General features: G+C 41.7%; 1 protein-coding gene across 1 annotated transcript in view; it reads left to right on the top strand.

Moving 5' to 3' along the window:
* The window catches only part of LOC110490894 (collagen alpha-1(XI) chain), a 178,696-nt gene that overhangs the window by 123,814 nt on the left and 37,773 nt on the right, over nt 1–17,109 (top strand). Inside the window, exons 43-48 of the mRNA XM_090199066.1 lie at nt 1,539–1,646; nt 1,772–1,879; nt 6,583–6,636; nt 6,765–6,818; nt 6,984–7,037; nt 9,279–9,332. Of these exons, the coding sequence (XP_090055192.1) occupies nt 1,539–1,646; nt 1,772–1,879; nt 6,583–6,636; nt 6,765–6,818; nt 6,984–7,037; nt 9,279–9,332 (432 nt within the window). The remainder of the gene's footprint in view (nt 1–1,538; nt 1,647–1,771; nt 1,880–6,582; nt 6,637–6,764; nt 6,819–6,983; nt 7,038–9,278; nt 9,333–17,109) is intronic.

Genomic DNA, 17,109 nt, shown 5'->3' with positions numbered 1-17,109 from the left:
TTTACAATTTTGCAGATTAACACTGGAGTGATAAATGATCAGATGGTCATGTGCAGGTAGAGATACTGGTGTGCAAAAGAGCAGAAAAATAAATAAATAAAAACAGTATGAGGATGAGGTAGGTAAAATGGGTGGGCTATTTACCAATAGACTATGTACAGCTGCAGCGATCGGTTAGCTGCTCAGATAGCAGATGTTTGAAGTTGGTGAGGGAGATAAAAGTCTCCAACTTTTATAACATAATTATAACATAATAACACACAGAAATACGAGCCTTTGGTCATTAATATGGTCGAATCCGTAAACCTTTCAATTCGAAAACAAAACGTGTTTTCTTTCAGTGAAATACGGAACCGTTCCTTATTTTATCTAATGGGTGGCATCCATCAGTCTAAATATTGCTGTTACATTGTACAACCTTCAATGTTATGTCATAATAATGTACAATTCTGGCAAATTAATTACAGTCTTTGTTAGGAAGAAATAGTCTTCACACAGTTCGCAACGAGCCAGGCGGCCCAATCTGCTGCATATACCCTGACTCTGTTGCACAGAACGCAAGAGAAGTGACACAATTTCCCTAATTATAAGAAATTCATGTTAGCAGGCAATATTAACTAAATATGCAGGTTTAAAAATATATACCTGTGTATTGATTTTAAAGAAAGGCATTGATATTTATGGTTAGGTTTGGTGCAACGACAGTGCTAAATCATCACCTGCTTGGCGAAGTAGGCTGTGATTCGATGAGAAATTAACAAGCACCGCATCGATTATTTGCAACGCAGGACGAACTAGATAAACATGTAATATCATCGACCATGTGTAGTAAACTAGTGATTATGTGAAGATTGATTATTTTTTTGTAAGTTTAATGCTAGCTAGCAACTTACTTTGGCTTCTTGCTGCCCTCGCATAACAGGTAGTCAGCCTGCCATGCAGGCTCCTCGTGGAGTGTAATGTAATCGGCCCTAATTAATCGGCCATTCCAATTAATCGGTTGACCTCTAGTTGTCACAGATGCTATAATGGCACAGATACAACGATGAGTCCTCTATCTATCTCTATGGCCTGTATACACGTGTATCTGCTATTTCATTGGCTAGAATGGTCCCACCTGATCTCACCTCCTCCAATCTGCCTTCCATCTTTTGAGAACATGCATTTCCATTGTTGGAGCAGGTGGTTAGAGGGTTGGACTAGTAACCGGGAAGGTTGCAATAACGAATCCCTGAGCTGACAAGGTAAAAATCTGTCGTTCTGCCCCTGAACAAGGCAGTTAGCCCACCGTTCCTAGGCCGTCATTGAAAATAAGAATTTGTTCTTAACTGACTTGCCTAGTTAAATAAAGGTGTCAAAATATGTATATACATTTTAAAAATCGGTGTCCAAAAATACCAAAATTAATCGGCCATTCCGATTAATCGGTCGACCTCTAGTGTGTGTCCTGTGTGATGTGTTTGTCCTGTGTTGTGATGTGTTTCCCGTGTTGTGATGTGTGTGTCCTGTGATTGTGACGTGTGTCCTGTGTGTCCCAGGGAGAGGTTGGAGAGCCAGGTCAGAAGGGAAGCAAAGCAGACAAGGGGGAACAGGGTCCTCCCGGTCCAGCTGGTCTCCAGGGTCGCATCGGTGCTCCTGGACCTGCAGTGAGTACCTCTGTCTCTGTCCAGCCTTGGATCCACCTTAGCCCCATTGAAAGACACTCAGCTGCACCTCATACCGCTTTGCCATGAGCTCCATCAGTGTGTTACCATGGTCACTGTGTCCTCAGGGAGGTGATGGAGAGCCCGGTCCCAGGGGTCAGCAGGGGATGTTCGGACAGAAGGGAGACGAAGGATCCAGAGGTTTCCCCGGGCCCCCTGGTCCCATCGGTCTGCAGGTGGGTGGGGCCCCAAATGAACCCTCACACACCTAGCCATCACCTCTATAGTGTATTGGCTTATGGCATGTGAAAAGTCACACGCTTTGCAATAAGTAACTCCCCCCCCCCCCCCCCTCTTCTTCACACACAGTCACACATATGCACACACACACACGCGTGCACACGCACACACGCGCGCACACGCACACATTCAGTATGCACACACACAGGCTTAACCATGGAGCCCACTGGCAGTCATGCACAGCACCATCGTTTGATGTTTTCATTGTCTCTGTGAGTCTTAACGGGGTCTGTCATGTGCTGTGTTGTCTTCTGATGTTGTGCTGACCCATAGTCCCATTCATTGGCCACTGGCTGTTTAATCCGTCAATATTAAAATACCGCCATTAAAGACCAAATAGAAATATTTTTTTTGTTGTGAAATGCCAGAGGTAAATGATCTGTTTTTAATCGTGTTAAGTTTCTTCACAATAAATTTCAGCAACTTGAGAGCATAGAGATGATTTCTAAAGAGATGATAGCTAGAGAGATGATTCATAGAGAGATGAGATACACAGAGAGATGATACATAGAGAGATGATTCCTTAAGAGATGAATCCTAAAGGGATGATACCTTGAGAGATGATACCTAGAGAGAAGATACCTAGAGAGAAGATACCCAGAGAGGAGATACCTAAAGAGAGGATACCTAAAGAGAGGATTCCTAAAGAGATGATTCTAAAAGAGACGATACATAGAGAGATGATACCTAGGGAGATGATACCTAAAGAGATGATTCCTAAAGAGATGATTCCTAAAGAGATGATTCCTAGAGAGATGATAACTAGAGAGATGATACATAGAGAGATGATACATAGAGAGATGATTCCTATAGAGATTATTCCTAAAGAGATGATTCCTAAAGAGATGATTCCTAGAGAGATGATACCTAGAGAGATGATACCTAGAGAGATGGTTCCTAAAGAGATGATTCCTTGAGAGATGATACCTAAAGAGATGATTCCTAGAGAGATGATACCTAGAGAGATGATACCTAGATAGATGATACCTAAAGAGATGGTTCCTAAAGAGATGATTCCTTGAGAGATGATACCTAAAGAGATGATTCCTAAAGAGATGATTCCTAAAGAGATTATACCTAGAGAGATGATACCTAAAGAGAGAGGATTCCCAAAGAGAGGATTCCTAGAGAGATGATACCTAGAGAGATGGTCCCTAAAGAGATATGATTCCTAAAGAGAGGATATGGTGAGGTGTTGTCCTGAGTTTGCTTGTAACTCATCAATGTAAGGGAATGTGTTGTACAGTACAGGAATTGTCTTTATGAGCAAAATGAATTAGCTGTTCGTTAAACCGGGGTCATTGTCTTGATGGATGTATATAGACAATACCCGCTAGTCTCCAAGAGCAATCTCATCTTTCTGCACTTTATTTCTGCTAGATTTATTTTTGAAAGAAAAAATGGCCAACATGATCCTGACCCGTCTACTGTTTCAGCCCCTCGGTCTTCAGCTGATGTGTAAAACAGTAAGCCGGTATATAAGTTCCAAAAAGTCACAGAAGATGAGGTCTCGTCTGCACTATCTGCTATAGAGTCTAAGAAATCATTAGGCGCTGACAATCTGGATCCATATTTACTCAAGTGTGTGGCACCTATCATTGCTGGTGTAGTGATCCATATTTACACAAGTGTGTGGCACCTATCATTGCTAGTGCGGTGACGCATATCTTTAATCAAACATTAGTCGTAAGGAAAGATTCCTAAATCTTGGAAAACAGGGTTTGTTTAACCACTCCTCAAGGGAGGTGATGGTAGTGAGTTGGATAATTATCAGCCCATCTCTAAGCTCTCCTGTTTGGCTAAACTTCTAGAGTCACTGGTGAATAGGCAAATACAATAATTTTTAACTGTTAACAATACTCTTTCTAGTAATCAATCTGGCTTCAGACCTAAACACTGACCTACCACAGAGCTACCACTCTGTACGTGTTGTAAATGATATTAATAGTTCCCTAGATAACAGAAAGTACTGTGCCGCCTTGTTCATAGATTTGTCTAAAGCTTTTTGACACTGTAGACCATGTGATACTTTTGGGTAAGCTGTCATCAAAAGGACTGGGATTGGATGCCTGTCGTTGGTTTCATGACTATCTAAAGTAAATATATATATATATATATATTTACCCCAATAAATATATGGGGGGATTGGAAATGATGCAGACAATTACATTGATGGAAGCAACAATCTTTCCGCAATACTAAGCTGATCTCAAAAAAAGAAGTGTAAAATTCATCTATATGCTGATGACATGTACTCTATTGCTTCAACGGCTGACCAAGCATTATCGCAGCTGGAGACAGATTTTAAGACAATTCAAGAGTATCTTTACTCCTGAAACTTGTTTTAAATGCAAAGAAAACACGTTTTGTGATTTTTAATAGGTTCAAAATGTTGGTTGAAAATACATGTACACTTAGCAGCGTAGATGGCGCTCAAATTAATCTGCATATAAATACATAGGGATATGGCTGGATGATAAACTGTCTTTTAAAATGCATGTTGACGAGCTTTGTAAACGGCTATCTTCTTATTTAACATCACTCATCAACATTTTAATTATAATTCCTAAAACCAGGTCTCAAGCATGGATTCCACTTGAGGCCCATGTGATTTCCACAGAGTTGGGTATGGATTCCACTTGAGGTCCATGTGATTTCCACAGAGTTGGGTATGGCTGCCTTCTCCTGTTACACTCCTTGCCTATGGAATAGCCTGCAGACTAAATTTAAACCTGAATAACCTGTTAGGGGAATAACCTGTTAGAGGAATAACCTGTTAGGGGAATAACCTGTTAGGGGAATAATCTGTTAGGGGAATAACCTGTTAGGGGAATAACCTGTGAGGGGAATAACCTGTTAGGGGAATAATCTGTGAGGGGAATAACCTGTTAGGGGAATAATCTGTTAGGAGAATAACCTGTGTGTACATGTAATAATCTGCTGCTGTATTTGTGTGTGTTATCTGTGATCGTTTTGTTTGTCTTGTGTAGTTTCTTAAATCATTGTACCTAAACTGTATGCGTAAACATGTATACGCAGGGCCCAGCTGTAAGAGAGACCTTGGTCTCAGTCTGTGTTCCTTGCTGATAGGTATAATAAACGTTATCTTCTCAGCTATTCAATTCAATTGACTTTTAATTGGGTGTAATTCACTTCCATTGCTATTTAATTCATTCCTAGACCACTGAACGCACTCTCCTCTCTCCACACTGTGGTGCATAATGAGTGTTTCTGTTTATGACCTCTGGCTGACGAGACCTCTGCTCCGATGAATGTTCCACACCAGGGGGACAAATCAGCATACAGACACACAGAAGCTAATGGACACACACACACACTGATGGACACACAGACGCACACACATTCACACACATAGACACACAGACACATGCTCAAACACATACACTCATACACACAAACAGTCTGTCAGCCTTAGTTTCTTCCCTTGGGGCTCATGTATTTGAGGAATATAGGTTATCTTGGGGCGTAGGTATTTGAGGAAGATAGCTTCTCTTGGGGTGTAGGTATTTGAGGAAGATAGCTTGTCTTGGGGCGTACGTATTTGAGGAAGATAGCTTCTCTTGGGGTGTAGATATTTGAGGATGATAGCTTCTCTTGGGGCGTAGGTATTTGAGGAAGATAGCTTGTCTTGGGGCGTAGGTATTTGAGGAAGATAGCTTGTCTTGGGGCGTAGGTATTTGAGGAAGATAGCTTGTCTTGGGGCGTAGGTATTTGAGGACATTAGCTTGTCTTGGGGCATAGGTATTTGAGGAAGTTAGCTTGTCTTGGGGAATAAGTATTTGGGGAAGATAGGTTATCTTAGGGCGTAGGTATTTGAGGAAGATAAGTTATCTTGGGGCGTAGGTATTTGAAGAAGATAGCTTTTTGTAACAGAGTTAATAGCAGATGGAATGATATCTTGGATGTCCTCGCTCCCACCTTGCTCCTTGGAGTGACAATGGAGACAAACTGCCTTTGAATAGTGGAGGAGACAAAATCAGGAATTATCATAGCAATTACGGTAGAAATGTCAGGGATCAAACGCACATATGACGTCTCAACCACAGGGTTAACATGCAGGGAGATGAGTAATGGGATTCTTGTGTAGGAATGAATGACTTCCATCTTACCATAGAGAGAATAAAAAAATTACATTCAGTTTTGTCTCGTTGTTGCTTTCTTTCATTTTCCATGAACTCATTATTGGTCACACAGTTATACAGTATGAGGTTCAGTCTCTTCTCCTCTACTGTATTTTCTTTCTGTCAACATGGACACACGCGTCTCTTTGTGACAGAGGGTCTAAAAGTCTAATTGGTGATTAATTAGGACACTGAATGGCGTTTGGTTTTTAGCAATCCTTTGCTGTTGAATCTGACAGAGCGAAGGGCTTCGCTAACTGCGTGTTCACTTTATACCGTTTACCTAAGAGGTGCACTAAAAGCTACAATACACCTAACACAAAAATGTCACTGTCCAATGAACCATCATAAACCAAATGGAAAGTTACATTTTAAAAATGCTAAAACTACACTTTGAGGTTATTTGCTTAGTTGTTTTTGTTGTTACGACTGCATGTTTTGCTCAAGCTAAACCAGAATAATTTAAAGTGCGCTTGTTTGTTTCCGTCTGACCTCAGGGTCTTCCTGGACCTCCAGGCGAGAAGGGGGAGAATGGCGACGTCGGTCCGATGGTGAGCAAACAATCATCAACAAAAAATTGTTTTTTTTTATCACTTTTCAAATAAATAGTTTTATATGCATTTGTATCTTCTATTGAAATGTGAAATATTCACTTCCTTTTTCTGTTGTCCCTTTACAGGGTCCTCCCGGTCCCCCTGGTCCCAGAGGTGCCCAGGGTCCTAGTGGAGCTGATGTACGTACAGGACCACATGTTGATAACTCATTGTCACATTACCATATGTGACTGTGCATGTCAATGTGAAATACTGTAGTATGCCTCTGCCTGCTTAAACTGCCAGGTATGATAACTGAGGCAATGAACACTGACTCCTCTCTCTTCTTCTCTGTTTCCTGTTAGGGTGCACAAGGTCCTCCCGGTGGTGTGGGTGCTATGGGAGGCGTGGGTGAGAAGGTGAGAGCGTGTGCCCATCACAAGATGGCCACTGTAGTCTGGAGTCCATCTCTGGGATGGACATCCAGTCATCATCCCTCCATCTAACCCATCCCTTCTCCCCAGTTCACTGATCCCCAGGGCTCCAAATGTTTAAGGATCGGACCCTTTTTTTTCAAAATTTTTGCCTAAAATGACATACCCAAATCTAACTGCCTGTAGCTCAGGCCCTGAAGCAAGGATATGCATATTCTTGGTATCATTTGAAAGGAAACACTTTGTCGTTTGTGGAAATGTGAAAGGAACATAGGAGAATATAACACATGAGATCTGGTAAAAGATAATACAAAGAAAAAAACAACCATAATGTTTTTTTTTCTGTACCATCATCTTTGAAATGCAAGAGAAAGGCCATAATGTATTATTCCAGCCCAGGTGCAATTTAGATATTGGCCACTAGATGGCAGCAGTGCATGTACAACGTTTTAGACTGATCCAATGAACCATTGTGTTTCTGTTCAAAATGTTGTATCAAGACTGCTCAATTTATTAATAACTCGTCATGTTCAAAACTGTGCCTCTCCTCAAACAATAGCATGGTATTTCTCCTCAAACAATAGCATGGTATTTCTCCTCAAACAATAGCATGGTATTTTTTGACTGTAATAGCTACTGTAAATTGGACAATGCATTTAGGTGAACAAGAATTGAAGCTTTCTGTGCATATATCAGATATGTCTACGTCCTGGGAAATGTTCTTGTTACTTACAACCTCATGCTAATCGCATTAACCTACGTTAGCTCAAGCGTCCCACAGGCGAGCCACCAATCCTAAAGTAATGAATTTCCTATGGCAGCCTGTGTCTGAGTTAGTGATCTGACACTTTTAATACCTATTTTACAACAGTTCCAACAGCACTCCTCCATTTTAATGCCATCTGACAGCATCAATACTTAATGCAACAGAATATGAAGCATATCCGTGGAAGGTTACCACCGCTCTGAGAGGGCATTCTGACTAGCCTTATTGTTATCAAATCTATATTAATTGTGCTCAGGAGCTCAACACAATGACACTCAACATCCACTAGAAAAATATAGTACTACTCATATCATTCTAAAGTCCTAAGAATGTTTGGACAACATGACAATGTAATCATTAGGGTATCAGGGTAATGTAATCATTAGGGCATCGGGGTAATGTAATCATCAGGGCATCGGGGTAATGTAATCATCAGGGCATCGGGGTAATGTAATCATTAGGGCATCAGGGTAATGTAATCGTTAGGGCATCAGGGTAATGTAATCGTTAGGGCATCGGGGTAATGTAATCGTTAGGGCATCGGGGTAAAGTAATCATTAGGGCATCGGGGTAATGTAATCATCAGGGCATCGGGGTAATGTAATCATTAGGGCATCGGGGTAATGTAATCATTAGGGCATCAGGGTAATGTAATCGTTAGGGCATCAGGGTAATGTAATCGTTAGGGCATCGGGGTAAAGTAATCATTAGGGCATCGGGGTAATGTAATCATTATGGCATCGGGGTAATGTAATCATTAGGGCATCGGGGTAATGTAATCATTAGGGCATCGGGGTAATGTAATCATTAGGGTATCAGGGTAATGTAATCGTTAGGGCATCAGGGTAATGTAATCGTTAGGGCATCGGGGTAAAGTAATCATTAGGGCATCGGGGTAATGTAATCATTATGGCATCGGGGTAATGTAATCATTAGGGCATCGGGGTAATGTAATCATTAGGGTATCGGGGTAATGCAATCATTAGGGCATCAGGGTAATGTAATCATTAGGGCATCAGGGTAATGTAATCATTAGGGCATCGGGGTAATGTAATCATTAGGGCATTGTGACAATATAATCATTAGGGCATCGGGGTAATGTAATCATTAGGGCATCGGGGTAATGTAATCATTAGGGCATCGGGGTAATGTAATCATTAGGGCATCAGGGTAATATAATCATTTGGGCATCGGGGTAATGTAATCATTAGGGCATCAGAGTAATGTAATCATTAGGGAATCGGGGTAATGTAATCATTAGATGATCTGGGTAATGTAATCATTAGGGCATCAGGGCAATGTAATCAATAGTGTATCAGGATAATGTAATTACTATGTCATAGGATTGTGTTTACAACAGGATAATGTGTTCATAAAGGTAATGTAATCTAGTAGATAATGGTATTCATAAGGGTGTCGATCACGGTAGAGATTCTAACATGGTGCGTTTTCATTTTCAGGGTGAAAACGGTGAAACAGGCAACCCCGGAACCTCTGGAGAGCCCGGTACTGGAGTAAGTGTATTTTTTTCCAGTGTGTCTGTTTGTCCCCGACCGCGTTACTAAAATAATCTATCATCCAAGTCATCATGTGTTTGTGTATTCCCCTATTACCAGAACTATGATTGGTGTATAGCGAATCTACTTCACAAGACCTCACATACAACTGAATAACAACACGGAGACATGGCGAGTGCTGTTAGTGATGTGAGGTGGTAGTAATTGCTGGTGCTGTGTTGCTACTGACGGGCCAGCGTCACAGCGTGGTTCTCAGTGTGCTGTTGGCCAACGTTCCACGGTAAAACAGCCAAGCTGAGTCACTTCACGAACTGTTAACAGACGCTCTTAACAGACTAAATATAGTACACATCGTCCACCTTTTAACATGTTTATGACGGTGTAGTTCAGGCAGCTCAGTACCTTTTAACATCAATCCATCCATCGAATGTATTTATAAAGCCCTTTTTACATCAGCTGATATCTCAAAGTGCTGTACAGAAACCCAGCATAAAACCCCAAACAGCAAGCAATGCAGGTGTTGAAGCATGTTGGCTAGGAAAAACTCCCTAGAAAGTCCAGAACCTAGGAAGAAACTTAGAGGAACCAGGCAATGAGGGGTGGCCAGTCCGCCTCTGGCTGTGCCGGGTGGAGATAATAACAGAACATGGCCAAGATGTTCAACTGTTCATAAATGACCAGCAGGGTCAGATAATAATAATCCCAGTGGTTGTAGAGGGTGCAACAGGTCAGCACCTCAGGAATAAATGTCAGTTGGATTTTCATAGCCGATCATTCAGAGTTAGAGACAGCAGGTGCGGTAGAGAGAGAGAGAGAGAGAGTTGAAAACAGCAGGTCCGGGACAAGGTAGCAGGTGAGGTGAACAGGTCATAATTCCATAGCCGCAGTCAGAACAGTTGAAACTGGAGCAGCAGCACGACCAGGTAGACAGGGGACAGCAAGAAGTCATCAGGCTAGGTAGTCCTGAGACATGTTCCCAGAGTTCAGGTCCTCCGGGAGGGGAGAGAGAGAGAATTAAAGGGAGCAAATTCTCAGACAGGAAGATCATGTCAGTGACTCAACCCACTCAAGTGACACACCCCTCCAAGGGACGGCATGGAAGGGCACCAGTAAGCCAGTGACTCGGCCCCTGTAATAGGGTTAGAGCCAGAAAATCCCAGTGGAGAGATGGGAACCGGCCAGGCAGAGACAGCAAGAGTGGTTTGTCGCTCCAGTGCCATTTCATTCACCTTTACACTCCTGGGCCAGACTACACTCAATCAGAGGACCTACTAAAGAGATGAGTCTTCAATAAACACTGAAAGGTCGAGACCGAGCCTGCGTCTCTCACATGGATAGGCAGACCATTCGATAAAATTGGAGCTCCTTAGGAGAAAGCCCTCCTCCAGCTGTTTGCTTAGAAATTCTAGGGACAATAAGGAGGCCTGTGTCTTGTGACCGTAGCGTACCTGTAGGTATGTACAGCAGGACCAAAACGGAGAGAGCGGTAGGAGCAAGCCCATGTAATGCTTTGTAGGTGAGCTGTAAAACCTTGAAATCAGCCCTAGCCTTAACAGAAGAGGCTAGCGCTGGAGTAATATTATCCACTTTTTTGGTTCTAGTCAAGATTCTGTTTAACTGAAGAAGCTCAGTCCCTTTTAACATGGTTATAACTGTGTAGTTCAGGCAGCTCAGTACCTTTTAACATGGTTATGACTGTGTAGTTCAGGCAGCTCAGTCCATTTTAACATGCTTATAACTGTGTAGTTCAGGCAGCTCAGTCCCTTTTAACATGGTTATAACTGTGTAGTTCAGACAGCTCTGTCCCTTTTAACATGGTTATAACTGTGTAGTTCAGGCAGCTCTGTCCCTTTTAACATGGTTATAACTGTGTAGTTCAGGCAGCTCTGTCCCTTTTAACATGGTTATAACTGTGTAGTTCAGGCAGCTCTGTACCTTTTAACATGGTTATGACTGTGTAGTTCAGGCAGCTCTGTCCCTTTTAACATGGTTATAACTGTGTAGTTCATGCAGCTCTGTCCCTTTTAACATGGTTATAACTGTGTAGTTCAGGCAGCTCTGTACCTTTTAACATGGTTATAACTGTGTAGTTCAGGCAGCTCTGTCCCTTTTAACATGGTTATAACTGTGTAGTCCAGGCAGCTCTGTCCCTTTTAACATGGTTATAGCTGTGAAACTGAGGCAGCTCAGTCCCTTTTAACATGGTTATAACTGTGTAGTTCAGGCAGCTCTATCCCTTTTAACATGGTTATAACTGTGTAGTTCAGGCAGCTCAGTCCCTTTTAACATGGTTATAACTGTGTAGTTCAGACAGCTCTGTCCCTTTTAACATGGTTATAGCTGTGAAACTGAGGCAGCTCAGTCCCTTTTAACATGGTTATAACTGTGTAGTTCAGGCAGCTTTGTCCCTTTTAACATGGTTATAACTGTGTCGTTCAGGCAGCTCTGTCCCTTTTAACATGGTTATAACTGTGTAGTTCAGGCAGCTTTGTCCCTTTTAACATGGTTATAACTGTGTAGTTCAGGCAGCTCTGTCCCTTTTAACATGGTTATAACTGTGTAGTTCAGGCAGCTCAGTCCCTTTTAACATGGTTATAACTGTGTAGTTCAGGCAGCTCTGTCCCTTTTAACATGGTTATAACTGTGTAGTTCAGGCAGCTCAGTCCCTTTTAACATGGTTATAACTGTGTAGTACAGGCAGCTCTGTCCCTTTTAACATGGTTATAACTGTGTAGTTCAGGCAGCTCTGTCCCTTTTAACATGGTTATAACTGTGTAGTTCAGACAGCTCTGTCCCTTTTAACATGGTTATAACTGTGTAGTTCAGGCAGCTCTGTCCCTTTTAACATGGTTATAACTGTGTAGTTCAGGCAGCTTTGTCCCTTTTAACATGGTTATAACTGTGTAGTTCAGGCAGCTCTGTCCCTTTTAACATGGTTATAACTGTGTAGTTCAGGCAGCTCAGTCCCTTTTAACATGGTTATAACTGTGTAGTACAGGCAGCTCTGTCCCTTTTAACATGGTTATAACTGTGTAGTTCAGGCAGCTCTGTCCCTTTTAAGATGGTTATAACTGTGTAGTTCAGGCAGCTCTGTCCCTTTTAACATGTTTATAACTGTGTAGTTCAGGCAGCTCTGTCCCTTTTAACATGGTTATAACTGTGTAGTTCAGGCATCTCTGTCCCTTTTAACATGGTTATAACTGTGTAGTTCAGACAGCTCTGTCCCTTTTAACATGGTTATAACTGTGTAGTTCAGGCAGCTCTGTCCCTTTTAACATGGTTATAACTGTGTAGTTCAGGCAGCTCTGTCCCTTTTAACATGGTTATAACTGTGTAGTTCAGGCAGCTCAGTCCCTTTTAACATGGTTATGGTTGTGTAGTTCAGGCAGCTCTGTCCCTTTTAACATGGTTATAGCTGTGAAACCGAGGCAGCTCAGTCCCTTTTAACATGGTTATAGCTGTGAAACCGAGGCAGCTCAGTCCCTTTCAACATGGTTATAACTGTGTAGTTCAGGCAGCTCTGTCCCTTTTAACATGGTTATAACTGTGTAGTTCAGGCAGCTCTGTCCCTTTTAACATGGTTATAACTGTGTAGTTCAGGCAGCTCAGTCCCTTTTAACATGGTTATAACTGTGTAGTTCAGGCAGCTCTGTCCCTTTTAACATGGTTATAGCTGTGAAACTGAGGCAGCTCAGTCCCTTTTAACATGGTTATAACTGTGTAGTTCAGGCAGCTTTGTCCCTTTTAACATGGTTATAACTGTGTAGTTCAGGCAGCTCTGTCCCTTTTAACATGGTTATAACTGTGTAGTTCAGGCAGCTCAGTCCCTTTTAACATGGTTATAACTGTGTAGTTCAGGCAGCTCTGTCCCGTTTAACATGGTTATAACTGTGTAGTTCAGGCAGCTCAGTCCCTTTTAACATGGTTATAACTGTGTAGTACAGGCAGCTCTGTCCCTTTTAACATGGTTATAACTGTGTAGTTCAGGCAGCTCTGTCCCTTTTAACATGGTTATAACTGTGTAGTTCAGACAGCTCTGTCCCTTTTAACATGGTTATAACTGTGTAGTTCAGGCAGCTCTGTCCCTTTTAACATGGTTATAACTGTGTAGTTCAGGCAGCTTTGTCCCTTTTAACATGGTTATAACTGTGTAGTTCAGGCAGCTCTGTCCCTTTTAACATGGTTATAACTGTGTAGTTCAGGCAGCTCAGTCCCTTTTAACATGGTTATAACTGTGTAGTACAGGCAGCTCTGTCCCTTTTAACATGGTTATAACTGTGTAGTTCAGGCAGCTCTGTCCCTTTTAACATGGTTATAACTGTGTAGTTCAGGCAGCTCTGTCCCTTTTAACATGTTTATAACTGTGTAGTTCAGGCAGCTCTGTCCCTTTTAACATGGTTATAACTGTGTAGTTCAGGCATCTCTGTCCCTTTTAACATGGTTATAACTGTGTAGTTCAGACAGCTCAGTCCCTTTTAACATGGTTATAACTGTGTAGTACAGGCAGCTCTGTCCCTTTTAACATGGTTATAACTGTGTAGTTCAGGCAGCTCTGTCCCTTTTAACATGGTTATAACTGTGTAGTTCAGGCAGCTCTGTCCCTTTTAACATGTTTATAACTGTGTAGTTCAGGCAGCTCTGTCCCTTTTAACATGGTTATAACTGTGTAGTTCAGGCATCTCTGTCCCTTTTAACATGGTTATAACTGTGTAGTTCAGACAGCTCTGTCCCTTTTAACATGGTTATAACTGTGTAGTTCAGGCAGCTCTGTCCCTTTTAACATGGTTATAACTGTGTAGTTCAGGCAGCTCTGTCCCTTTTAACATGGTTATAACTGTGTAGTTCAGGCAGCTCAGTCCCTTTTAACATGGTTATGGTTGTGTAGTTCAGGCAGCTCTGTCCCTTTTAACATGGTTATAACTGTGTAGTTCAGGCAGCTCAGTCCCTTTTAACATGGTTATAACTGTGTAGTTCAGGCAGCTCTGTCCCTTTTAACATGGTTATAGCTGTGAAACTGAGGCAGCTCAGTCCCTTTTAACATGGTTATAACTGTGTAGTTCAGGCAGCTTTGTCCCTTTTAACATGGTTATAACTGTGTAGTTCAGGCAGCTCTGTCCCTTTTAACATGGTTATAGCTGTGAAACCGAGGCAGCTCAGTCCCTTTTAACATGGTTATAACTGTGTAGTTCAGGCAGCTCAGTCCCTTTTAACATGGTTATAACTGTGTAGTTCAGGCAGCTCTGTCCCTTTTAACATGGTTATAACTGTGTAGTTCAGGCAGCTCTGTCCCTTTTAACATTGTTATAACTGTGAAACCGAGGCAGCTCAGTCCCTTTTAACATGGTTATAACTGTGTAGTTCAGGCAGCTCTGTCCCTTTTAACATGGTTATAGCTGTGAAACCGAGGCAGCTCAGTCCCTTTTAACATGGTTATAACTGTGTAGTTCAGACAGCTCTGTCCCTTTTAACATGGTTATAACTGTGTAGTTCAGGCAGCTCTGTCCCTTTTAACATGGTTATAACTGTGTAGTTCAGGCAGCTCTGTCCCTTTTAACATGGTTATAACTGTGTAGTTCAGGCATCTCTGTCCCTTTTAACATGGTTATAACTGTGTAGTTCAGACAGCTCTGTCCCTTTTAACATGGTTATAACTGTGTAGTTCAGGCAGCTCTGTCCCTTTTAACATGGTTATAACTGTGTAGTTCAGGCAGCTCTGTCCCTTTTAACATGGTTATAACTGTGTAGTTCAGGCAGCTCAGTCCCTTTTAACATGGTTATGGTTGTGTAGTTCAGGCAGCTCTGTCCCTTTTAACATGGTTATAACTGTGTAGTTCAGGCAGCTCAGTCCCTTTTAACATGGTTATAACTGTGTAGTTCAGGCAGCTCTGTCCCTTTTAACATGGTTATAGCTGTGAAACTGAGGCAGCTCAGTCCCTTTTAACATGGTTATAACTGTGTAGTTCAGGCAGCTTTGTCCCTTTTAACATGGTTATAACTGTGTAGTTCAGGCAGCTCTGTCCCTTTTAACATGGTTATAGCTGTGAAACCGAGGCAGCTCAGTCCCTTTTAACATGGTTATAACTGTGTAGTTCAGGCAGCTCAGTCCCTTTTAACATGGTTATAACTGTGTAGTTCAGGCAGCTCTGTCCCTTTTAACATGGTTATAACTGTGTAGTTCAGGCAGCTCTGTCCCTTTTAACATTGTTATAACTGTGAAACCGAGGCAGCTCAGTCCCTTTTAACATGGTTATAACTGTGTAGTTCAGGCAGCTCTGTCCCTTTTAACATGGTTATAGCTGTGAAACCGAGGCAGCTCAGTCCCAATTGAATCTTCAGTACATTCCAGAACCATGAACAAAATCATTCCTGAATATTATCATACTCCGAGTCGATACTCACGTCATAAGAATGAATTCCCCCTGGACCGCGCCAAGATATTGGGGAAAACAAACATTCTTGTCAAAGAGCCAACTTCATGGTACGTTTTGTGTTATGCAAAAATAACAAAAACATCACAAAAAGCTGCTGTGATGTTCAAGGTAAAAAAAAATAATCCCGACCTACGGTTCGCAATGATTCCATTTCAGTAAGTACAACCTGCGAGAAGAGCCCTGTGGCTTCTGGCTATTTGACGTGGCAGAGTGGAATATTGATGCCATCTGTTGTTCTCTACAGGGACCTACATGAATATTAATGCCATCTGTTGTTCTCTACAGGGACCTACATGAATATTAATGCCATCTGTTGTTCTCTACAGGGACCTACATGAATATTAATGCCATCTGTTGTTCTCTACAGGGACCTACATGAATATTAATGCCATCTGTTGTTCTCTACAGGGACCTAAATGAATACTGATGCCATCTGTTGTTCTCTACAGGGACCTACATGAATATTAATGCCATCTGTTGTTCTCTACAGGGACCTAAATGAATACTGATGCCATCTGTTGTTCTCTACAGGGACCTACATGAATATTAATGCCATCTGTTGTTCTCTACAGGGACCTAAATGAATACTGATGCCATCTGTTGTTCTCTACAGGGACCTAAATGAATATTGATGCCATTTGTTGTTCTCTACAGGGACCTAAATGAATACTGATGCCATCTGTTGTTCTCTACAGGGACCTACATGAATATTGATGCCATCTGTTGTTCTCTACAGGGACCTAAATGAATATTGATGCCATCTGTTGTTCTCTACAGGGACCTACATGAATATTGATGCCATCTGTTGTTCTCTACAGGGACCTAAATGAATATTGATGCCATTTGTTGTTCTCTACAGGGACCTAAATGAATACTGATGCCATCTGTTGTTCTCTACAGGGACCTACATGAATATTAATGCCATCTGTTGTTCTCTACAGGGACCTAAATTAATATTGATGCCATTTGTTGTTCTCTACGGGGACCTAAATGAATATTAATGCCATCTGTTGTTCTCTACAGGGACCTAAATGAATATTAATGCCATCTGTTGTTCTCTACAGGGACCTAAATGAATATTGATGCCATCTGTTGTTCTCTACAGGGACCTAAATTAATATTGATGCTATTTGTTGTTCTCTACAGGGACCTAAATGAATATTGATGCTATTTGTTGTTCTCTACAGGGACCTAAATGAATATTGATGCCATCTGTTGTTCTCTACAGGGACCTAAATGAATATTGATGCCATTTGTTGTTCTCTACAGGGACCTAAATGAATATTAATGCCATCTGTTGTTCTCTACAGGGACCTAAATGAATATTAATGCCATCTGTTGTT

This window comes from Oncorhynchus mykiss, chromosome 15, assembly GCF_057628025.1.
Source record: "Oncorhynchus mykiss isolate SJ-2025 chromosome 15, ASM5762802v1, whole genome shotgun sequence".
Lineage (NCBI taxonomy): Eukaryota > Metazoa > Chordata > Actinopteri > Salmoniformes > Salmonidae > Oncorhynchus > Oncorhynchus mykiss.
Note: the sequence above shows the minus strand (reverse complement) of the source record. Positions and strands in the feature narration are given on the sequence as shown.